Source organism: Xenia sp. Carnegie-2017, unplaced genomic scaffold (genome assembly GCF_021976095.1).
Source record: "Xenia sp. Carnegie-2017 unplaced genomic scaffold, XeniaSp_v1 HiC_scaffold_22, whole genome shotgun sequence".
NCBI classification, from domain to species: Eukaryota; Metazoa; Cnidaria; class Anthozoa; order Malacalcyonacea; family Xeniidae; genus Xenia; species Xenia sp. Carnegie-2017.
This window is the reverse complement of record NW_025813485.1, coordinates 10546710-10569876: the sequence shown is the minus strand read 5'-3', so window position 1 is coordinate 10569876 and position 23167 is coordinate 10546710. Positions and strand designations below refer to the sequence as shown.

At 33.8% G+C, this 23167-nt stretch overlaps 3 protein-coding genes and 4 long non-coding RNA genes across 9 annotated transcripts; 4 read left to right on the top strand and 3 right to left on the bottom strand.

Annotated features, from left to right (window-relative positions):
• Nucleotides 1-175: 175 nt before the first annotated feature.
• On the bottom strand, nucleotides 176-6061 carry LOC124446949 (mitochondrial import receptor subunit TOM40 homolog). Its single transcript, XM_046997838.1, has 4 exons — nucleotides 5804-6061; nucleotides 4296-4456; nucleotides 1892-1993; nucleotides 176-934 (listed from the first exon to the last, which is right to left on the bottom strand). Exons 1-4 carry the CDS (start codon nucleotides 5964-5966, stop codon nucleotides 386-388), a joined length of 975 nt encoding a protein of 324 aa, XP_046853794.1. The 5' UTR covers nucleotides 5967-6061; the 3' UTR covers nucleotides 176-385.
• A 7401-nt stretch (nucleotides 6062-13462) lies between these two features.
• On the top strand, nucleotides 13463-13699 carry LOC124446278. Its single transcript, XR_006948384.1, has 2 exons — nucleotides 13463-13582; nucleotides 13651-13699. It is a non-coding gene; the product is annotated as an uncharacterized LOC124446278 (long non-coding RNA).
• Nucleotides 13700-14021: 322 nt separating this feature from the next.
• Nucleotides 14022-15132, top strand: LOC124446273. Its single transcript, XM_046997114.1, has 5 exons — nucleotides 14022-14072; nucleotides 14182-14331; nucleotides 14410-14538; nucleotides 14630-14721; nucleotides 14872-15132. Exons 2-5 carry the CDS (start codon nucleotides 14304-14306, stop codon nucleotides 15115-15117), a joined length of 495 nt encoding a protein of 164 aa, XP_046853070.1. The 5' UTR covers nucleotides 14022-14072; nucleotides 14182-14303; the 3' UTR covers nucleotides 15118-15132.
• Nucleotides 15133-15408: 276 nt separating this feature from the next.
• Nucleotides 15409-16678, top strand: LOC124445100. Its single transcript, XM_046995807.1, has 6 exons — nucleotides 15409-15701; nucleotides 15805-15877; nucleotides 16011-16086; nucleotides 16356-16382; nucleotides 16472-16538; nucleotides 16667-16678. Exons 1-6 carry the CDS (start codon nucleotides 15561-15563, stop codon nucleotides 16676-16678), a joined length of 396 nt encoding a protein of 131 aa, XP_046851763.1. The 5' UTR covers nucleotides 15409-15560.
• Nucleotides 16679-17161: 483 nt separating this feature from the next.
• On the bottom strand, nucleotides 17162-17945 carry LOC124446275. Its single transcript, XR_006948382.1, has 2 exons — nucleotides 17837-17945; nucleotides 17162-17749 (listed from the first exon to the last, which is right to left on the bottom strand). It is a non-coding gene; the product is annotated as an uncharacterized LOC124446275 (long non-coding RNA).
• Nucleotides 17946-18084: 139 nt separating this feature from the next.
• On the top strand, nucleotides 18085-18499 carry LOC124446277. The gene is made up of 2 exons (XR_006948383.1): nucleotides 18085-18167; nucleotides 18350-18499. It is a non-coding gene; the product is annotated as an uncharacterized LOC124446277 (long non-coding RNA).
• Nucleotides 18124-21758, bottom strand: LOC124446274. 3 transcript variants are annotated; one of them, XR_006948380.1, is made up of 12 exons: nucleotides 21735-21758; nucleotides 21462-21521; nucleotides 21319-21384; nucleotides 21059-21136; nucleotides 20457-20833; nucleotides 20286-20387; nucleotides 19801-19865; nucleotides 19104-19412; nucleotides 18800-18984; nucleotides 18598-18733; nucleotides 18372-18491; nucleotides 18124-18276 (listed from the first exon to the last, which is right to left on the bottom strand). It is a non-coding gene; the product is annotated as an uncharacterized LOC124446274 (long non-coding RNA). The 3 variants fall into 3 exon arrangements; XR_006948379.1 differs by lacking the exon at nucleotides 21735-21758 and having other exon boundaries at nucleotides 21462-21623; XR_006948381.1 differs by lacking the exons at nucleotides 19104-19412; nucleotides 21735-21758 and having other exon boundaries at nucleotides 21462-21624.
• Between the last annotated feature and the right edge of the window lie 1409 nt (nucleotides 21759-23167).

The window sequence follows — 23167 nt, the reverse complement described above, 5'->3', positions numbered from 1 at the left end:
TGATTAAAGTGCTCTAAAGCACACAGAAAATATCAGAAAATTTTTATTTTGAAAGGGCAAAACGACGAGAAGTCACCCGACTATAAGCTTGCAAAGCGGTACCAAATAACGTTTGCTTTTAGTTCGTATTATGTATAAGGGACTACAGCTTACAATACTTCTTCAGCAACACACATTTTTACAGAATAATTGAAAACTTTATTTTTAGATAAAATGCAAAAATGCTATCCGTCCATCAATAGACATACCATGAATTACATTAGTTTTGAACTGGAAAAATAGACGTACTTTCTACAACAGCGCGTTGTTCAAAAGCATCAAAATTATATATTTATGTACCTACGCCATGATTAGTGGATAAGAAACAAATCATACATTCATGATTTCACCCCACCGTCAAACCGAACCCGAACTGTGATTCACGCTTATCGTGATTCATTGTTCCAGACAGTGAGAATGTAAACGGTAAAGGGTGAAATCGTTTTTCGAGAACAGCACCCACTGTCCAGTTCGAGTCCAACATACCGCGAAAAGTTAAGTTGGCTTTGGGAACGTTGAACTGATAGCCAACACTGACAGAGCTAGTCTGCTGTTGGGTATTGTACTCGTACTGTACACCAACGTCCACATTCTCATTTCCTTTATGATGATAACTAGCATGCCATCCTGCCTGCCCTACAGTAGCACAGGCCACCCAATCGTCAGTCTTGTATTGACCAGCCAAAGAAACGACCGCGGCCTCTTGGCCAGCAGCGTTATGGTAAAGGAATTCTCCGCCCAGTGACAGCGATGACGTCAGGCTCTGTAGATAATGAGCAACGACGATTCCAGATAATTTAAAGGGATCGGGATTCACGCAGGTGACGCTTGTTGTGAAATCACGCCCGCGATATTCAATATCGTACTGTTGCATTGCCCAAAACTTTTTTTGAGTCTATAAAGTCAAAAAATTTGTGATGCAGAAACCTTAATAGAGTAAAATGAACAAAGAACGAAGAGATTGTTGATAACATGATAGCACAGGTCATCACAAACTAGACAGTCCTTTAGTCTCCTTACTACGATTAGAGTTCGTTGTGTTTGCGACATCGATAACATCGGCAACACTAAAGTAAATGGTTCGAACCGGGAGTATCGTAACATGTTTATGGATGAATATCGTCCAGGGATAGTTCTTCATCCACAAACATGTTATCGGCAACACTCGGCATGCTAAAGGTATAAAATGTTGCCCTATTTTCGAGAATAGTATCTGCCGCTAGCATGGCGTAGTTTACATACGGTGTGTCGCTTGTGGGGGGTTTACTATGATACACCCTAAGGGATATTGCAAAGCGTCGTAACTCGTAAGTGGTTTTTGCGTCATATTTTCACCATCTGTATCTTACACCTCACAAAGATGATGACATAAAGGAGTTTGTTTTGCAATTTCTTGAAATCAGAAAGGTACGTAGCTCTGCAGTGGTTTTCGGAGAAATCGTTCGAGATATTTCGATCGAGAGCTATAATCTAACTTAAATGAAAGATATTGTATAATTCATAGCGATTTAACATAATTTAACATTTACCGCAAATTTTTCGTGCTTTGAACGTTGACGACAGAGTTAAACAATTAAGTTCAAGTTACGTAAGCTGAATAAGCTTGCAAGTGAAATTTCTTTAAGCTCAGATCGAAAAAACTTTTGGCTACTTTTCTAATTTCTAATTGGATGTCATTGCAGTCGTCATTGCTGTTGGATTCATTAGACAAGATGATTTCGAAGTTTTAAGTTATTAACCAAGATAATGGACAGATTTTTTTTTGATTTTGAATATTCACTTGAGGAAACGAGCCCCTCCCCAAACAATGAAGGCTCTTCAGCCAATAAAGGAAACAAAGTTCAACACTGACCTGTAAAATAAATTTTCCTCGAATGCCATCGGTGAACTGGTGAATAATTTGTGAATTTAGATTTCCCTTTAGATCAATATCGCTTACAAGAACTGGATACGACTGAATAAAACATAAAGTGATAAGAAGAATATTTACCAATGGAAAAATGCTTTCGAACTACGTATTATGCAACATAAGTGGCTTACAGTTCGTTTTGTATATAATTTGCTTGATATTCAAATGTTAACAAGACAATTTTCCTCAAAATGACTATATTTTGGGTTGCTTATCACGGCAAATTATAACTTATTTTCACAGTTAATAAACAGGCTCAACCAGATTCGTGAATACGTAGTGTTGAATTTAATTCTTTAAGGCAACTGCTTTTAATACAGTTCCAAGCCTAGCTAATAAAGCTCCATACATTCTGTAGAATGTGACATTATCAAGATAATGATGCGTAGTGGACGGTAGTAGTTACAAAGGACAGGCAGAAGCATTTTATCCAGCACGCTAAGTAGTCGGCCTATGCTCAGAGCTTATGAAGTAGTGACTTTCCCCAGTTCTCCTTACCAGTAAAGTGATTTTCAAAATTTCGTCCTAACTTTAAACTTTTTACCGTATTCTTAGTATATGGCCATTGGTGTATAATCTTATTAACAAAAACGTTTCGTCTTCATCTTAAGACATCTTAAGACATCTTAAGCTAAAGACGAAACGTTATTGTTAATAAAAATATGTACCCATGGCCATATTAAAAGTTTTATGTTGGGCAATTATATTTATACTAAGAATTCGCTTTCCGCCTGGCAAATCCGAGTTTCAAGCACAAGACAGGAAATGCAAAAGCAAAGGAACGTGATAAACGCAAACGTCGTCAAGACACTGAACATAGCTAGTAGGAGAAATAGATGTCACCTAAAGGCCGTCAACTTTGTCTTTGCTTACATGCCCCGTAAATAGTAATCCATCAATGAGGACAGCGCTGTCAAGTGGATAGTGACTTTTGAAGCGCTTTTGAAAAAGAGTTATCGGTACAAGGCCGGATTAACCAAAGGACAAGACTGGACAGCTGCCCAGGGGCCTCCACAAACAAGGGCCTCCACAAACAAGGGCCTCCACATTGTTTAAAGGAAAATTAAACATTGTTGCTTCACTGAACAGGGAAAAATATTTTTTCACTCGTTAGGTAATTTCATGTAATGAAGAACAGACTACTCGCGACAATGAATCGCGGCAAACTCGGCCATCTTGCTTTGATGAGCATTAAATGTGATATTCTAAGAACAATAAGTGCCTATATTACCCTCAGAGAAATAATCTACAATAATCATGTATTTAGACAGAATTTATGATTTTGAGAACATTTGCAATATATTTTATAAGACGAAAATTTGATCTCCTTCACTTTTTGGGCCTCGAAGCTTTTTTCGTGTTTGACTTTGAGGTGCTGTGCCTGTGTTTAGTTCATTGAACGTAACGTACATAGTACGCTGTTTCTTAACGCTGTACTTCATAGTGATAATTATAGCAAGGTCGAGGAATGTATTTTTATTAAACTTTGGTTCTGTTGTGCACTTATTGAATCAAACTATAATTATTGAATCAAACTATAATTATACAGCGTTGAAAAGCAGCGCGTTCTCCAATGTACGTCATGTTCGGTGAACTAAGACACAGTCACAGCACCTCACGGTGAAACAAGAAAAATGTAAACTTTGAGGCCCAAAAAGTCAAGGAAGATCACGTTTTTGTCTTATGAAATGCATTGCAAGTGTTCCTAAAATCGTCAACTCTATCTTAATACATTATTTCCTTGAGGGTGATATAGGCACTTTAACTTCGACGAACTTATCAAAGACTGCCAGAATCCAATCCAAAAAAGTACTCTATCTCAGGTAGCATTCAATCATTGTACGTGCAAATGCTTTACACACTATGTATATTCGAAGTTTTTGCTTTTATCAGATGCTTTACTAAATTTGTATTAATATTTTGCTATTGGAAGAACGGGCAGTCCGTGGCCTTTCGAGTAAGGGAAAGGGGGCCTCCACACATCTTAATCTGGCCCTGTAATGGTATATTACGTAGTTTTTCAAGAAAAACCCAAAACTTTGTTATCATTGAATTAACGTCAAGTTTTAACACAAACTCTTGCCTGTTTTAAAGAAATTACCCTGTACAGACCTCTAGCTATACTTTAAACCCCTGATGTAAAAAAATACATTTTCTCGAGAAAAGTTGACCAAATCCTAAAAGTTTTCTCATAAATTTTTTTTTATAAAATATTGAGTGATTATTCAAATGAGACTAATCATAAAAATAGAGAAATAGGGAAACAAAAATAGTGCAACCTTGCCAAGATGGTTAGGCTTTATTGACCAATATACAGAAATAAAGTAATTGCCAGAAAATACAGCACCTCATGTGGTCCAGTTTGTTTATCTCCAACATATGTGGCTCCAAAGTGATAACTTCCAGGTCCAAGTGAGCTTAATGATAAGTTATGTGAAACTTGAAAGTGACTGCTAATGCCTTTATTCAACAGAAGCTTAGCTCCTTCAAAACACTGAGGGAAAACATCTACAAAGGCAATTACACACACATACAGTGTAACTATACATCAATAATTTATCATCCAAAATGCACTGATTCATGCAGAATGCTTCCTCCTGTTTAAAATTTTGTAACTATTGAATTAGGTGGTTCACACTATGCACAAGATAACTTCTAGGACAAAAACAACCATCTTCTGATAAATTAGAAACAAAATGGCATACTGTGGCGGTGGGTAGTTTTTTGGATGAATTCAAGAGATTTGATACTTGTATTTTACTGTAATTTGAAAACAGAAAAATGTTAATGCTGATGAAATACACTTATGTTTCAAGATAAATGCCTGATGTAGAGAAAATCACTGAAATTCGGGTCATTTTTTGCAGATTAATCATAAATGTCTAAGCTTCAAAAGTGGTGGTAAAATCCTATGTACCCTTATTACTTAATATAGACCTTGGTCAGTAGCTTAAATTAAATTTTTTGGTTGACAAATAACTAGTGATTCCAGCGCCTTAGGAATGAAAATATGTAAATAGTAATGCAAAGAAGCCACATTTAATACTACAAAGCTTACATTCATATCAAATAAAAATTTTAGTTCTAAGAAGATGGTTTCGTAGTTAAGTGTTTCAACATATGTCTTTGCATGTCAAAATTGCTAAACGATATGCCAATCTGGCACTGCAAATCAATTGGTTGAGAAACTTCTACGTTGTTTTGTAAAGACAAGCAATCAATTTAAAATTTTAGATACATTTTCTAGTGAACATAGAATAAAGGCTTGCTTAATGTCCTTCACTCACAAAAACTAAGTTTGCAAGCTAAGAGTTTTGTAATTGCAGGTACTTCAGGGTAATAAAACTTAGATCAGTGTAAGCTAAGTTCAGATAATTGTTTTTGATCTTCCCAAAAGGTTATAAGGTAGTGTGTTTTTTAAAACACTATGTACACCCATTCATATTAACTTACACACATACATGTCACAAGATTTTTATGATTTCAACAACAAAATATTTGTAATGCTTGACAGTTTTCATATCAGATGCCCAAAGCCAACTATTTGACAAAAGTTGACAATTCATCATGTATATAGTCAACAGTCAATCTCTGTGTGCTAGGGTTGTTATATTCTAGCATTAAATGGCGAACTCAATATTCCTCATTTAAAATTTCCTAAAACACGACTTGCATTATCATTTGGAACAATGTTGCATATACTTGCATGCATGTTCTAAGTATATAATATACGGCCATCATTTCTCCTGTGTCGTAGTACAGAAACAAATCGCTTTCATGTAACCCAATTCTCATGCCCTGGCTCATATGATTTTTATTTCAATGAATTTATATTACAGTCATTTCCCTACCGACCTTTACATTTCTTATGTAACTCTTCAAACGAGCCGGGGTTGCCAACTGCAGGGGTGATAGATTTCTTCTCGCAAATCGATGTATTTTGTGGTAAGGGAGCCGTTAATGGTGGTGGAGGAGGAGTAGTACCAGGTGGAGGACTAGATGCGTGGAGGTTTCCCATTTTCGGAAGAGAAAATGTCAATTTATTTTCGCTCCATGTGCTTACGAAAAGATGAAACCTTCCATTCGCTGCCCGCAAGCTAATAAAGAACTGGACAGCAGTTTGTCACGTCGCTTTCAATTACTTCGCGTAGCTATTTTAAAAAAATTTTGAGATAGAACTTAGAAGATATTTAGAAGATATTAAGTCAGTTTAGATTCTAAAACTGACTTAATATCTTAATATCTTCTAAACTTTAGAAGATATTAAAAAAATATATAGTATATTTTTTTCAGATAAATTGTACAGGATAACAAGTATATAACACGTGTATAACAAGTCTCCATCTAACAAGCTTATGGTTCCATCAATATGCCAAATATAGTTGAGAAAGGGATTAGTATAAATGCAACGCATTATTCGTTTACTTTTTCTCTCTTGGACACCTAATGGATCAACCGTATGTTCAGCATTTCTCACTTTTTGTCGTTGAGTGTGAAGCCCCCTAGATTCATGGTACCCTTAAATCATGAACTTGCCAGCCTTTGGATGACTTTGTTTAATGACGTCTAATTCTTTCTCTATTTCATCTTATGCAGGCATCGCGGAGCCGGTGGGGGCTTACTCTTAGCCCCGCCCATTGAGTTCTATAATAACTGGAGCGGCTAAGTGAACTGGGACCTGACGCCAAAAAATTGGCGGCCAATCAATGAACTCCATAACAACTGGACAGTGAACTCTACAACAACTGGAAGGCTAACTCAAAATATACATGCCTAGACTTGTCTGAAGCCACTTAGAAGCTGATTTGCCGCTTCGCGTATATCTCGCGTGGACTGTTTAATTTGCGTGACGGATTGTTTTGCAAAAACTGCTAACTTGGAAATAGAATGCTAGACTTAATGTTTTATTTTTTTCAAAACCGTTAGCAAAATTTGGTTATTAATGTGTTAAGATGCTTTGTGGACGTACCAAGACGTGTTTTATATACGTAACGCTGTATTATATAAAACATAAAAGTAAAAACTTGCTTCGAAATATGAATTTCTTATTTGTCATCGAAAGACCAAAAATTTAAGATAAAACTGATAACAGGTAGTCTGTATCTTTGAATGCTGTGCAAAATACACACAATCCACTTAACATAACATGTTTTTATAACAATTTTACTGCTTTTAAAGTTAGACTTGCTTTGTAAAAATTTCACATGCTCTTTTTGTAATGTGTGATAGTGATGATTTGAAATTTTGAACTGTGGGTGATTGTTGGTTCTTGTCATTTACTTCTCCCACTTCTCAAGAACTGGTGGAAGATTTGACATGCATCCATATTTGTGTATTGAGCATTTTATCAGCAAGTTCATGCTTATAAATAAATAGCCAAGTGTACAACATGACAAGTATTGCTAATATAACCTGCTCTACATAAATGCCAAAAAGCAACCCTCATCCTCAGTGGTTTGAACCAGGGTTTTAAAATGATTATAAAGCAAGTAAAGCTATATCATGTATCAAAATTTTATAGTACATCATATTGATTGTAAAATTGGTTTTTTCTTGTAATACAGATGATGATTCTTGTAATACAGATGATGATATTTGATAACACTGATGCTAGGATAAAATTGCCGCTTGCCACCAAGCTTAAAGATCTTGAAAACTTGTCACAGAGTCGGAATATAAGTCGAGAAAACACGTTCACGTACGAAAAATACTTCTTACAATGGGTCACGATCAATTTGAAGCACGAACTAGTAAACCGCAAACAAAGCTCAAACCAATGAAATTAAATCAGGTCTGCCGCAAATCGTTAAAAAAACGCAAAGAGCTGGCTATTATTCCTAATATATTTGATACTACTATGGACTAAGCTTAAATTGCCTTCTTCTTTTGCATAAAAAGCCAATTTCCAATAGTATTATTATAGTTTCACTTTGCAAGTAGGAACCAAAATGGCGGCTCCGCGCTCGCCCCAGACCGTTTGTCCCAACTCTTACTAATAGAGTTCTATAATAACTGGAGCGGCTATCTCAAGCGCGGCCTTAGATATCGATTAAACTCTTTAGTCTATACAAAAAAGTATATCATAGTTCATCTCCACGGTTCACGAGAGAGAAGTTAGCTTATTTGTTATCATTGCTATTTTGCTTCTTTTCATGCAATGGGCAATGGCTTTTTTAGCCACAATTGTAGGATTTTTACTTGTTTCTTTAAAAAAGTACATATTAAATCTCTGGATATTTACGGATTTTCTGTAATTGAGTTTCATATTAAATTTCAAAACGACTCAAGTCTGCATAGGTTTGGTAAACGTAAACAAACAATATTGTATAGAAATTACTTTAAGTAACCTTTTTGTGATGTTCTGAAGTGCAACTACATCAAATACTTGTAAAGTTGTAGCACATTTTGACTTTGTTGTATTAATATATATGAATTGGGCAAAATGCAAATAATCATCAAAACACTTATGCTTCCAATGGTGTTTATAATTCATTTGTAGTTTTAATACTTCTACCTTTCTTTTTCACTTTGTTTTGTTTTTCCTATATTTGCGATAAAAGTGCACTATAATTTGAATGATTAACACAGTTTTCACCTCAATAATAAATTTCATAAGCAGTTGGTAGTGCATTTTGTTCTCTGAGTATCCACATCTGGTGTTTTGTTCATACAAGAATGATGAAGTGCAAGTAGATATGTCATAGTAAGGCAATAAAACCAAATGAATTACATACCTATAGTGTACTCTTATGCTAGAAGCTTAAAAGCTTTTTAGAAATTATAAAGTTATTGGATTATATTACCTCTATATCATCAATCTCATGATAAGAAATAAGAAGCAAAAAATTTGTAGAAAAGCTTTGAAAAGTGAAAAACGTTTCTTTACAAAAGCAGCAATAATGCATATGATAAATCTCCATTCTGTACTCTAATAGGTAAATAAGCTCAAATTTTTCTTAAAGAAATATAAGAAATATATAAGAAATATACAGTACAGTAACTTTAAAGGTTTCATCACTGAATCTTTAATGCTTCAGTATAGTGCATTAGATATTAGTAACAATCAAACAGCACTCAACTAAAATATTTTGATAAAGATATGGCATGATTTAAACATTGAGTTACATAAAACCCAATGGCTTATACAGTTTGAAGCTTCACATCTGCATCGAGTCATCATCAATCTCAGTACAAATGTTTACATAGACACAAACTTTATGGCCTCCCATTTTACATGCTTGTGAATTGACATTTCATTAAGCATCAAAACACACACAACCTTCTTGCTATCTTTCTTTGGATCATGAGCTTTAACTTCAAAGCATTCAAGGCATCCTTAGTAAATCCATTGTCTCCATCCATAGAATTTGACCACAATCGAATTAAATAACTCTGGATAGGGCAGACAATAAATCAATTACCTTTACAGCATTATGAGTAGTATGATACAAATTTTTGTCAGAAGTCATTAGTTGCATGTTAATAATGTGATTCAATTTAGACATTTGCAGTTATAAATTGTATTGCCATTGGAAACAACTGGTATCATAGATGGTGTTGTAGCTATAGCATAATAAAAACATATACTATAACTAAGTATGATAAGCATAAAAGTCACATATGTTTTATTCACAGCTATATCTTATAATAATCTCAGTCATAGCCAGCATTTTTATTTGCTCATTCTATCTCAATCTTGCTGTGTTCACTCACTGTAAAAACAATAGATTTCTAATGAAATGAGGAATGATGCAATAAAATTTACATAGCAAGTGTAAAACATTCATTCTGGATATGCCACCGATGACATCCATATCAAATATTTCATAAGATAATTTATAAATTTAATGAACACCTTAGCTCTGGTAAAAAAATACTTTATACAGAGCTTTATAACTCTCTCAAAAAATAGTATTGCAACAGTATCTTGGGTTATGTGTTTGAATGTAATTATGTCAGATTTTGAAATAACCACTGTTAATATAACAAGCTTCTGAACATAAGTTCCTTCTCTTTCGTTGAACCACTTAGCTGTAAGATCTCATCAGTATAGCCAATGCTCCTGGATACAATTACTTGAGATGAGGTAAGTTTCCTTCAGTTAAGTTTACTAACTTTAATAGCTTCACTAAGATCTTGTCAGTAGATAATAGTGCTGCAGTGTTATGTATCTCCTTGCTCCTCTTTTCATTCATTCAAAGTCGGATGGCCTTTCTAAACCGTGTTTGAATCTCACATATCTCACATATCAGTACGAGTACAGTGGGAGTGCTTTCTCGAATAAGTCGCTTTTTTGTCAGAAATATTCAGATTGATTCCCCAATCTTTCTGTAAATTGTCAATATGACATATTCCGATGCGCAACAAATCAGTACGGGAGTTAAAGCTGAAAAAATCAGTTTCTCTTAGTGGACAAACGACTTGAGACAACATAACGACCAATTTAAACAATATAGGCCGTATTCTGTGGTCGATTATCGTTCAAGTTCGTATGTAAAAATATATGACTACGTAAAAACTACATGAATTGATTGCTTTTTCCATAACTAACAAGAATTTACCTGTTTACACCTCCAAATCTTGCAATCTAGGGAGTTTTAGCCCTCGAAATTACGAATTGAATCCTATTGTTTTTCCAGATATATGTATCGCATCCATTTTCTGGCATATACAACCACAAATACAACCATCAAAATGAGGGTCTCCGCTGACCTAACGACAACTGGACTAATCAGTAGAAGACTCCTTGCTAGATATTGCGCATTGGCGACACATGACAAAAGTGGCGTTTTATGTACTTACTATAATAATATATAACCATGCTCGTAAAAAAGTTTTATTAGAGAGACATTAATAGTTTAAGTTTAAACGAGTGATAAGAAGGCTAAAAGTGTTAAAGTGTTTAGAAAAATGTGGTAGAAATATAAAGTATGCCAGTTTTCGGCATATATAACCATGGTCGTAAAAACGTTTTATTACAGAGATCTTGTTAGTTTGAGTTAAAACGAGTGATGAGAAGGCTAACAGTGTTAAAGTGTTTAGAAAAATGTGGTAGAAATATAAAGTATGCCAGTTTTCGGCATATATAACCATGGTCGTAAAAACGTTTAATTACAGAGATCTTGTTAGTTTGAGTTTAAACGAGTGATGAGAAGGCCAACAGTGTTAAAGTGTTTAGAAGAATGTGGTAGAAATATAAAGTATGCCAGTTTTCGGCATATACAACCATGGTCGTAAAAATGTTTTATTACAGAGATCTTGTTAGTTTGAGTTTAAACGAGTGATGAGAAGGCTAACAGTGTTAAAGTGTTTAGAAAAATGTTGTAGAAATATAAAGTATGCCAGTTTTCGGCATATATAACCATGGTCGTAAAAACGTTTTATTAGAGAGACAATGTTAGTTTAAGTTTAAACGAGTGATAAGAATGCTAACAGTGTTAAAGTGTTTAAAAGAATGTGGTAGAAATATAAAGTATGCCAGTTTTCGGTATATATAACCATGGTCGTAAAAACGTTTTATTACATAGATCTTGTTAGTTTGAGTTTAAACGAGTGATGAGAAGCCTAACAGTGTTAAAGTGTTTAGAAGAATGTGGTAGAAATATAAAGTATGCCAGTTTTCGGCATATATAACCATGGTCGTAAAAATGTTTTATTACAGAGATCTTGTTAGTTTGAGTTTAAACGAGTGATGAGAAGCCTAACAGTGTTAAAGTGTTTAAAAGAATGTGGTAGAAATATAAAGTATGCCAGTTTTCGGCATATATAACCATGGTCGTAAAATGTTTTATTACAGAGATCTTGTTAGTTTGAGTTTAAACGAGTGATGAGAAGCCTAAGAGTGTTAAAGTGTTTAGAAGAATGTGGTAGAAATATAAAGTATGCCAGTTTTCGGCATATATAACCATGGTCGTAAAAATGTTTTATTACAGAGATCTTGTTAGTTTGAGTTTAAACGAGTGATGAGAAGGCTAACAGTGTTAAAGTGTTTAAAAGAATGTGGTAGAAATATAAAATATGCCAGTTTTCGGCATATATAACCATGGTCGTAAAAACGTTTTATTACAGAGATCTTGTTAGTTTGAGTTTAAACGAGTGATGAGAATGCTAACAGTGTTAAAGTGTTTAGAAGAATGTGGTAGAAATATAAAGTATGCCAGTTTTCGGCATATATAACCATGGTCGTAAAAATGTTTTATTACAGAGATCTTGTTAGTTTGAGTTTAAACGAGTGATGAGAAGGCTAACAGTGTTAAAGTGTTTAAAAGAATGTGGTAGAAATATAAAATATGCCAGTTTTCGGCATATATAACCATGGTCGTAAAAACGGTTTATTACAGAGATCTTATTAGTTTGAGTTTAAACGAGTGATGAGAATGCTAACTGTTTTAAAGTGTTTAGAAGAATGTGGTAGAAATATAAAGTATGCCAGTTTTCGGCATATATAACCATGGTCGTAAAAAAGTTTTATTAGAGAGACAATGTTAGTTTGAGTTTAAACGAATGATGAGAAGGCTAACAGTGTTAAAGTGTTTAGAAAAATGTTGTAGAAATATAAAGTATGCCAGTTTTCGGCATATATAACCATGGTCGTAAAAACGTTTTATTACATAGATCTTGTTAGTTTGAGTTTAAACGAGTGATGAGAAGCCTAAGAGTGTTAAAGTGTTTAGAAGAATGTGGTAGAAATATAAAGTATGCCAGTTTTCGGCATATATAACCATGGTCGTAAAACGTTTTATTAGAGAGACAATGTTAGTTTGAGTTTAAACGAGTGATGAGAATGCTAACAGTGTTAAAGTGTTTAGAAGAATGTGGTAGAAATATAAAGTATGCCAGTTTTCGGCATATATAACCATGGTCGTAAAAACGTTTTATTACATAGATCTTGTTAGTTTGAGTTTAAACGAGTGATGAGAAGCCTAACAGTGTTAAAGTGTTTAGAAGAATGTGGTAGAAATATAAAGTATGCCAGTTTTCGGCATATATAACCATGGTCGTAAAAACGTTTTATTAGAGAGACAATGTTAGTTTAAGTTTAAACGAGTGATAAGAATGCTAACAGTGTTAAAGTGTTTAGAAAAATGTGGTAGAAATATAAAGTATGCCAGTTTTCGGCATATATAACCATGGTCGTAAAAAAATTTTATTAGAGAGACAATGTTAGTTTAAGTTTAAACGAGTGATATGAAGGCTAACAGTGTTTAAGTATTTAAGTAAATAACAGTGTTATAACAGTGTTATAACAGTGTTACAACAGTGTTTAAGGAAATAGTATGTGCGTAGTTTAGTTTATCAATGTATCCTTTCCCACACGGCTAAGAGCCAAGAAACAGTTATTGACGTTAATTAAATTTCCTTATGTACCATATATAGCTTAAACAGAGGAACTACTCCGACCAATAATAATATTTGTTATTTGTAATAAAGACTATAAATACTGCTCTGTAAAATAATAAAAATCAGTTCGATCATTAAGTTCACTCGTGGTTGTTACCGAAGGTATATATATACTAAGAAAGAGATATGGCGAGTAACTCGAACTCAACAATTAGGAATACTTCTATAACTTTGAAAAATACAATGAAGACAAATTCGCGGGGAGAGACACGTGTGAAAAAGAGTCAGAGACCGGTATATAATATAATCTCTTTCCTGTTATGTTGATAAATATTTCAATAATAATGATTCGTTCTTTATAGCATAAAGTTTATGTCACATAATAATTCGTTTAGAGGAAAGAGTTAATCAGCAAAAATGAAAGTTTGAATGCATACAAAATGAGAAAGCGTCTAGTAAAGCGCGTAAGTTTGCTTTTGTATTTTTTATTTTGTATTTTGATAATATTTTATGTAATTTCATGATTTTAGATTGATCAAGTGTCCCAGACTAATCGAATCGGTCCTCTTGTTTTATTATATTTGGATGGGAACGGAAATGTTCGAACAGCAGGTTATTGATTTTTGAGTTCACTACTTGAACACGCATATGTTTAACTGTATTGAAATAAACCCATTCTGTGTTGTAGGAAGTCCTGGATTGCGCGAAGATGTGTTGGACGTTGCCAGCCATATAGTATGCAAATATATTGAAAACGATTTGAGGTCTTCAACAACGTCATCTGGTGAATACTGTTACTGCTTTTTAATTCTCTGATATTAAAATAAGCATCACTGTTATATATATATGATCATTTGACATATACAATTGTGAAGTTTAAAATATCTATATAGCAAACAATGAAAACGTATTGAAGTCGAAAAGAGTTCGACCTGATTTAATCGACCCTGAAGCTTTTGATGAAATAAGAAGAGGAAAATGGTCGTGTGAAGAACTCAGAAACCTCGTGCTTAATATGGTTCTTCCTTCATTAGCATTTTCAGGCACAAACATGTTTCATTTTAAATAAGTTTCATGTTTGTAAAACATAAGCAGAGACAAATATTTCTATACTGCTACAGGGTCTAAGGGAGGAAACAAATGGCCTGTAGCCCGAATTAAAAATTTTTGGTCCAAAGCAGAACAACCATCTTTTTGGCCGTTACACATACCGTTTTGTTCACCATCAGCAAGAAAAGAGATTCCACTAGGTTTAATTAATGATTTATTTATGTCTTTTATTTTATGTGTATTTATTTATGTTTTCTAAACCATGTTTAAAATTGATTGCAATTCTTCCAGATGGCAACAACGATAAGAAAATTTTCAGGAAAGTTCTCAACAAGGCAGAACTAACCGAAATCGTCCTTTCCTATTGGAATTACATTACAGACGTAAGATAATACTTTGAATAATCAAATGTAAAAAATGTAAAAAAAGAAAATAAATTGTCCTAAAAAGAATACGTCAATTGTATTTTTACGATACGTTCTCCACACTTTATGTGATTATTACACATCCTATTAATAAATTGATGTGTACAGTTTAATGAAGAAAACATCGAAGAAGAGTATCAAGACATGGAAAAAGAAACTGATATAGAGGAAATAAACGAGGAGAAAGCAGACGAGTTCAAACAAGAAAAGAAGCATGAAGATATCGACGAAGAAGAAATTCAAGATGAAGATATGGACTACGAGCACAACAAAGAGAAATATCTTAAAGAAGAAGGAAACGAAGAAGACGAAATGGGACCAGAGGAACATTTCATGATGCAACAAAAGGAATGAGATTAATATTTAGATATCTTTTTCTTCACCATCAAATCTTATGTGCAATTTCTGAATTTAGACGGAAAGCGCAGACCTAAATATCAAAGATATGTATGAAAAGGTAAATTTGAGTTTTCACATGACGAAAGTTAAGATCTATATGTATCAAGATAAACAATACGCAATTAATATAGTAATTCCTTACTTCTCTGGAAGACTTTTGCAAAGTGTTTTTATACGACAGTGGATCATTTTAGGGGGGGAAATATGTGGTATAGTTTCTGGATTCAGGATGGCAAATATGAGCTACAATTGTGAAATTTCTCAGGAATTGTTGCAATCCGCCAAAAGTCATCATCAACCTGTAACTCATGCATTAAGGTTCACATTTAAAGTTTATACTTAATTATTTTTAAAACATTTTACTTGTGATTACGTATTTATTTTATAGATCGAGTAAGATGGAAGCGATGGGTTTGCCTCAAGGCTATGATGCCAGTGAGCCAGGAAATATCTTTGAGGCGCTTAGTACGGATCCTGACAGGTTGAAACTTGATGCTTTCTTGTACGGAATTTCCCATCAACATCATTTAGCACTAGAGGTGACTTTTGCTCTACCTAAAAAATTTACTTAATAATACATTATTTCACATATAGATTTATCCTTAATATTTCAAATGAACTGAGATTTGATTTTTATTATAGCGCACCAGGCAAACGAATACGGAAACTGCAGGCAAGAAAATTGTGTCTGAAATTCATAATTTCCTGGAAGAAGGTATTATCGAATAACCTAATTAATCGCCGTACACACCATTTAATTCTACGGTTTTAAATTGAATAAAGTGATCATAAGCTTAATTTTCATATAACATGCCTTTCTGATAAAAGCTCAATTAACTTTTTCATAGATGTTGACTTGAAAGATACGCACTTCATGTGTATTGCTGGGGCACTTAGTGCATCGTTGGAGGTGTGGTGTCCTAAGTACGAGGTTTTTCAAATATATCTACCGTGTGTTTGCCAAGCTATGCAAGGAGTAGGCAGTGTGGCTTTTACTCTTTGTAAAATAAAGAAGGACCTGTTTGCATTCTTGGAGCCAAAATGGGAAAAACGACAAACTCGACACTAACGCAGCATAAAAGTTTAAATTACAGGTTTTTCCCAACATTTCTTGCCAAATAAAAATCTGAGTGATTCTAAACTTTGTGCCATACGTATATTAAGATGTTTGTATTTTTTAATTTTTTCTCTAGGAGAACTTGGAATGGAGAAAATGAGAGGTTTTTTGTAGTAAAACATATTTTAGACACGTATAAAGAAAATAAGAATGACTCCTTTTATTCTTGACACGTTTTCATTTTGATTCCAGAGTTGCTTGTTTCGATGGTATAAGCATTTACAAAAGAGATTTGAATAGACTAAATGATAACAGTTGGGTATGCGACACCATCGTAGACGTCCTGTTAAGGTACTACCCAAAAATCTAGGTGTAGCTGAAATAAAGGACGAAAGTCACTCTAAATGCATGGCTAATGTGTCAAAACATTTACATTTTTATTTATAGGTACTACTGTAAATTAGCAGAAAAAAGAAATGCAAAATATTTCGCATTTAGCAATTTTTTTCAACAGAAACTGTTAATAGATGGACCTCTGTACGTATTTTAAGTAGCAAATTTTGGTAAAATATTCACAACTTTCACATTATCAAACTACTCATAAATCGTGTAAATAAACATCGCTGTATTTCCTACTTTTTAGAGGAGAAAGACCGCTGAGATTATCAGGATGCTTCATTTCAAGAGTGGGGATGTACACACCTGAAGAAATGAATAAATATGAATGTGTGCTAGTGCCAATATGTGACATGTAAGGGTGGAAGCACTAAATTTTTACTGTTTCATGATGCAAAGGCCAACATGAGCCAACTCCATGTTCATTTAAAAAATATAGGCTGCATTGGTGGCTCATTGCATACAATATTAGAGCAGGCAAACTCTATGTGTTATGCAGTATGGGGTGGCAAAAAAGTGAAGTTGCATCCAGTATACGAAGGTATATGACGTACATAACAATTTACTTGAAGAATGAAGTGTATCATGTATCTAACATGTTGACAAAGTGAATGTTTCTAGCACGTCTACACAAATCATTTTTCTTGTGAAAAGATATTTTCAATCTCCCTGCTGTGTCTTCCTATTGTCAAGAACATAATTCCCTCGTTGAACCAGTTCTGGCAGAGAAGGTAGATATCCATGGGACGAATTTTGAGACACCGCAGGTAAGTTGTGTGGCAAACGCCACTGACCGTCCTTGACCTCGAACGGACTTATCGCCTTTTGTACCAATTCCTTTAGCAGCGGTTGAATAGTAATTGGAATTTCTTCGCTAGTCTCAATGACGTTAAACAGTAAGGGCACTTCTTCATGAAGAAGTTTTAAATCAGTCGAAGGATTGTCTTTTGGATTGGCTCCATCAGACATCCTTATCAAGAGGTCCAAAACTTCTTCTTTGGGGGGCACAATTGCGCATACTGGTTTGTCAGAAGCCAATGCTGCCAATAACCTTCTGCACGAGTTTGGACAACTAGTGATAAATCCTTGTTTCTCTAACCATTCAAGTAGAGTCCTAAGCCCCTTTGAAGATATCTATAAATACGAGAAATTATAGTATAAAATGAGCTCTGGAGTGGTCATACAAAATTTTGTACTCGTGGGGTAATAAATTCTACTTACTTCAGATTTTAATTCTTGAAATTCGTCCCAACTTAGCTTTGAATCACTGTACTTCTTCAATAAAGCTCGCACATTTCTCCTGTTGATGAAATTGCGCATTTCAAACCTAGTATTGGACAAAAGAAAACAGGTTGTTATTTTTATAACTATAAGCTGTGTACAAAAACAAATTGAGAGAAGTCACCATCATGCATAAAATGCTTTCTGATACGTAGATGAACACTCGTATTTACTAATTAGAAGACCTGTATATACTATACATTACAGATAAACTTCAAAAATACTTATCTTCCATCTAGCAATCCAGTATCAGACTCTCTTAAATTATTTGGTAAGAAAGTTTTCTGTATTCCAAGAGTTGTTCCATCCATCACTACCTTTTGGGAATTCTTCCACATAATTCACAAAAAAACCCATTGTCAAAATCAATATTAAGCAACCTTAATAAGAGAAAATTCAATAACTTAATAAAACAAGCGATCACTATCTCAATGGAATATTCATATTTTACAGCTGAAAATGAAATGATGCTTACCGTATCATGGCAATGATAGCGAGACGAAACTTGGCGTAAGTTATTTCCTTTGGGAAATTAAAATTACCCGAAGACACTTGCCTTTGTACATACGCAACATAATATTTGTACATAGGTAAACTGAACAAGAATAAAAAGAAAAACATTCAAAAGAGATAGGGCGAGAAAATTAAATAATGGACAAACGTAGCTACTAATGCTTCGGCAAATTTTCATTAAAAAGTACCTCGACGTTATGAAAAGCCGAATGTAATCTTTTAGAACGGCATGAGATATTGCATATGATCCAAACCATACAATCCTGTTTTCAATGCCATCATAATGCTTTTTCGTAGCACAAGAGGAGCAAGGTCTACAATACACTAAATAATTTATTTAAGTCAAATAATTATGAAGCAAAGCGTAACCTATAACAAATCAGAACTTACCTTTTACATCATGGATTGAATAAAAGTACGCAACTGAACACACGTCTACGTACAACCATTCATCTTGAATAGAACGTTTATCCCACTCTGCACCACAAAACAAATACCACTTTCAGATGGCGCCAAAATTTTATGACCATTTTTTTCAGGAAGATCAGTAAAATCGCTTGCATCATTCTCATTGCCTAAAATAATTAAATTGTAATATTTACAAAATGCTAGAAAGTGCTAAATACCATACCGATAAAGGAAATAGTATATGTAAAGCAAAAGGATGTTCACCATTGCAGATTATCTTGCATACCTGTTTCAAATAAAGAAACCTTTTCTTTGCTAAGTGTAGCCAATTCAAAATAGTCTCGCATCTCTGGTGTAATTCCAAAGGAACACTTAAAAAGTGCCAATGGAGAATCCATTTCATCCTCTTCAACGATTTGCATGGCTTTTGCAAGGGTTGTCACATGAATGCAATGATATGACGAACAGCTGCAACATTTTAACTCGGGCTGGGGCGGCGTTACTTTTGAATACACAAAAGTACAAACCCCCCATGGACTATTCACTGGTTTTACAGCAATCCACTGAACCTCCTGCACACTGCACTAAACAAGTCCTAAAATATGTAAAATCATTTATCTTAAGGTTGTAGATTAATAATTATGATTAATTATGACTTCACAAAATCCTTATAAAGTGCTTAATATATATATCAGGCACGTAAAGCTAATGGTGAATATGACTTTACTATTTTACCATACATTTAGTTTATACTACTTAATGTATGTACTGTAAGTATGTGGCTATGTATGTATTTGAGTATGAATGTGTATACCTCAATAGTCATAAATTCAATTTGCCCTGTTGGCTATCACCCTAATAGCTTTATAGAAGCTCCTGAACTTAGGCACAGGATGTATGGTAACAAATTGTGGGGTATTAGAAGGTTGAGAAACTATACGTGTATTTGTACAAAAAAGTTATTTTCAGATAACAAAATATACTTCTTCAGGTTGCATCTCATGGTAGGAATGATCACTGAAAACAGACTGCATCATGGATGTGGATTCTGCATTCATAAAAGAAATTGGATGAGATAAATATGTTGTGTAAATAATCATTCACAAATTTTAACAATATTTTTGCTTGTAAAGCTATGCTAGTTAACGTCCACATGTAATAAGAACAATGTCTCACAAGGGTCTTGTAAAAACACAGAAGGATGACTTCACAAGGGTTTGAAATGTACAATAAACTGATATTTAAGGATGAAGACATTTCCTCCCATACAACATGAAGAACTTTACATTGAAAAAATAAGCCAAATACAAATTTGAGACATTCACTTCATGCAATGTCAGATTAATATGTAACAAGTTCTCACATCTTTGACAAGGGTCTTCAAACAAATAGTATGTAAGTGTAAGTCTAAATTTGGTGAAGCTGTTCAGACACCTTATATCCTGAAAGAGTAACACACAACACTTACTTTTTTCAATAAAATCTTTGGCTTCAATACCAAACTTTCTATCATACACAACCAGATATTTTTCCATTGCTAATATGTGTATGCAACTGGGATATGGTATATCTGACAAGTATAAAAATGTTGTTTGGCCTGTTTTAATAATTTCATTTCAGTAACATCTATTTTACATACCTTTTTGAGGATCTAATTGTATATTATTAGGTAGGGCTTCAACAAATTGCTTTCTATTTGCATCACATGAGCAGCACAATATCCAACCGTAGCCATCAAGCAATAGGTGGGGATATCGATGAACAAATACAAATGAATTATGCAAAAGAAAAAAATACATGCAGGTTATAGTACCAAAAAAAGAGTATTGAGTAATATCATTTAGTTGGGTATATACCCAACATTGAAATTATGGAAATAAAATTTGACATCACCATAATTGCTCTTTTGTTTGCATTATAATCATGAACAACAAAGGATTGCTGACGTGATACATTTGATGCAAAGTCAAACTGTAACAATAGCCCAGTATAGTGGCCAGTGGGTGACAAATGACTCTGAAAGAGCAAGTATACAATAATTATTAATGTTCACTGTTTCAAAAATATCTATTGTAATATATTTTTATGTTTGTTGAGCACATTTCTACGAGATGTTAATAAAGTTTTGCTACACAGTGTCTCATGCATAAGCAATCAACAAGCATATTGTCAATTTATAACACATTAAAAACATGACTAGTGGTAAACAGTATAAAGTATAACTGTATAAGTGAGAACTACTTGACTATGTTGACATGGTTGTTTAGATTCCTCTGTAATCATAGAGATAGATTGCTTGGTAAAAATATCTTCAGAATCCTACAAATAAAGACCATTATTTAATTTAAAATGTGTACAGACTTTTAATAAGTGTTGAAATAATGCATGCCTTCTTTAAATTACTTCAAAATTTTTTAGTTTTTTCTAGTGAAAGCAGTCCTACATATAACCATTTCCAATGACTTTTCATGAGAAACAATATCAATATGTACATTAAAAACCTGTGTTTTGGTGGTTAACTCTTGGTGCTTGTCATAATTTTCAGCAATATCTTCACTTTGTTCATTCTACATATAAATGAAAAAAACCCATAAATATAGCGTATTTTTATATCTACATAGTTTTACAATATATGTAAACTTACTAAATCCCCAAATTCATTTTCTTGTTCAAAAAATTGAGATTCATATGACACACTGCTATTCTATTAACATATATGACATTGTGATTAAAGGATGTAGAGAATCCAGACTTGAAATTGGAAAATGTGCTCAGAATAATCGTTTTTCCTTACACAACATTGTGGGCATAAATAAATTTGTACACATACTTTTGTTAATATAACTGTCGTAATAAATATAAATTAATATGAACTTGTGCAACCAGAAACAATAAAAGAACACTTTAAAATTCCTACCACATCATCTTTTGTGTGTTTCCTCTCCACGTTATTGTAAAAGAAGTCATTTGAGCGTCTGAATTTCTTCCTGAATTGATACATTTTGCAAGTGTACCCAAAAAATAATACCCCGATTTATAAAAACCAGTACTGCACGTGTTCTTGGATTGACAAAGTTAGCCTAGAATTATTCTAAGTACCATTCTCCCAGCCAGACTTCTCCGATAGATATTTAAAAAAGTACTAAGCATAGTACTGAGTGACTGAGCCCTGTTGATCGATTGCCTTGCTTCGAGCTTTGATGTTGCAAACTCCTAAAAAATATGAATACACGAAGAAATATTGTTCTCATACATGAACTTCGAAACATGTAGTAAATGGAAGCCCTGAAATATCTTTTTTAAGCTGCACCAGTCGGATGGTTGTATTTGTGGTTGTATATGCCATTTTCCGGCAGCGAAACATACCACTTTTCCATAGTCCGCCATTTTTTTTTGTGGAAGACCGCTGTATTATTCGCAGGCTCAGATAGAGAAAGAGGCGGCAAAATCGAGGATTTTAAGGCAGTCTTTTTAGTTTTTTTCCGTTTTTTTTGCCTGAAGTATTTTATATATATATTGTTTATTAATTTACAACAGAAAAGTGAGAAAATATATATTTAGTAAACTTCAGTATTTTATCAAAGCGAGTATAGTGACATTTAGGATTTCAATTATTTCTTATGTATTTTAGCAGTGCAAAACTGCGGGAAAGCGGTATCTATCTAAAAATTTGAACATTATAAACAAAAGAGAAAGGCTCAGTTGTTCTGAGTGGATGACCTCAACCCGTGCGCTTACATCATTAAATACTTATATAATATTATAGAGAAGATTACTCATTACTTGTAAGCGTCCTAGTAAGACCTTTTCTTACTAGCTATTTTCGTTCAAATACAATGCAGATTTATATGACCTTTTAAATGGTCTAATTATATGAGCAAATAATACATAACATTATATTATTATATGACTAATTATACTAAACGTGCGACCTGAATCGACAAATTTGATGTGATGCGCGCATATTCCTCAAGCGATAATCTATAAATCTGTAAATCTATTAATCTTCCTCACTATCGTACTCATCGTCTTTATCATCACAATCATCATCATCATTCTCATCTTTTGACAAATCGTCATCTCCTGCAACAAAATTACAGCAGTCCGCGCAGCCACACAAGTCGGTACATTTAAAGCCAGACTTCAAACATGAGCATCTAAGGGTTTTGCACCCAGTTTTACAATGGCAGGTGACGACCTCAATTAGGGTGTCAGGTGCTGACGGCCGAGTCATCCATAAAACTTTCAATTGGTCGTCTTCGATGAACCATCCGTTTCCACACGGGGGCTGGAGTCTCATTTTCGGCAGAAGGCATTTGTTCCAAATATATGCTTGATAGTTTGATCTCT

What these genes read in the sequence shown, in the direction of transcription:
- LOC124445100 (XM_046995807.1), top strand. Translation starts at nt 15,561, where the DNA reads ATGGAAGCGATGGGTTTGCCTCAAGGCTATGATGCCAGTGAGCCAGGA. An exon ending in TCATAATTTCCTGGAAGAAG is followed by an intron (nt 15,878 to 16,010) that starts GTATTATCGAAT and finishes ACTTTTTCATAG; the next exon opens with ATGTTGACTTGAAAGATACG. An exon ending in TTGGAGGTGTGGTGTCCTAA is followed by an intron (nt 16,087 to 16,355) that starts GTACGAGGTTTT and finishes TTTTTTCTCTAG; the next exon opens with GAGAACTTGGAATGGAGAAA.
- LOC124446273 (XM_046997114.1), top strand. Translation starts at nt 14,304, where the DNA reads ATGGTTCTTCCTTCATTAGCATTTTCAG. An exon ending in TCCTTCATTAGCATTTTCAG is followed by an intron (nt 14,332 to 14,409) that starts GCACAAACATGT and finishes ATACTGCTACAG; the next exon opens with GGTCTAAGGGAGGAAACAAA. An exon ending in ATTGGAATTACATTACAGAC is followed by an intron (nt 14,722 to 14,871) that starts GTAAGATAATAC and finishes TGATGTGTACAG; the next exon opens with TTTAATGAAGAAAACATCGA.
- LOC124446949 (XM_046997838.1), bottom strand. Translation starts at nt 5,966, where the DNA reads ATGGGAAACCTCCACGCATCTAGTCCTCCACCTGGTACTACTCCTCCT. An exon ending in GTTACATAAGAAATGTAAAG is followed by an intron (nt 4,457 to 5,803) that starts GTCGGTAGGGAA and finishes TTGCCTTTGTAG; the next exon opens with ATGTTTTCCCTCAGTGTTTT. An exon ending in AACAAACTGGACCACATGAG is followed by an intron (nt 1,994 to 4,295) that starts GTGCTGTATTTT and finishes TGTTTTATTCAG; the next exon opens with TCGTATCCAGTTCTTGTAAG.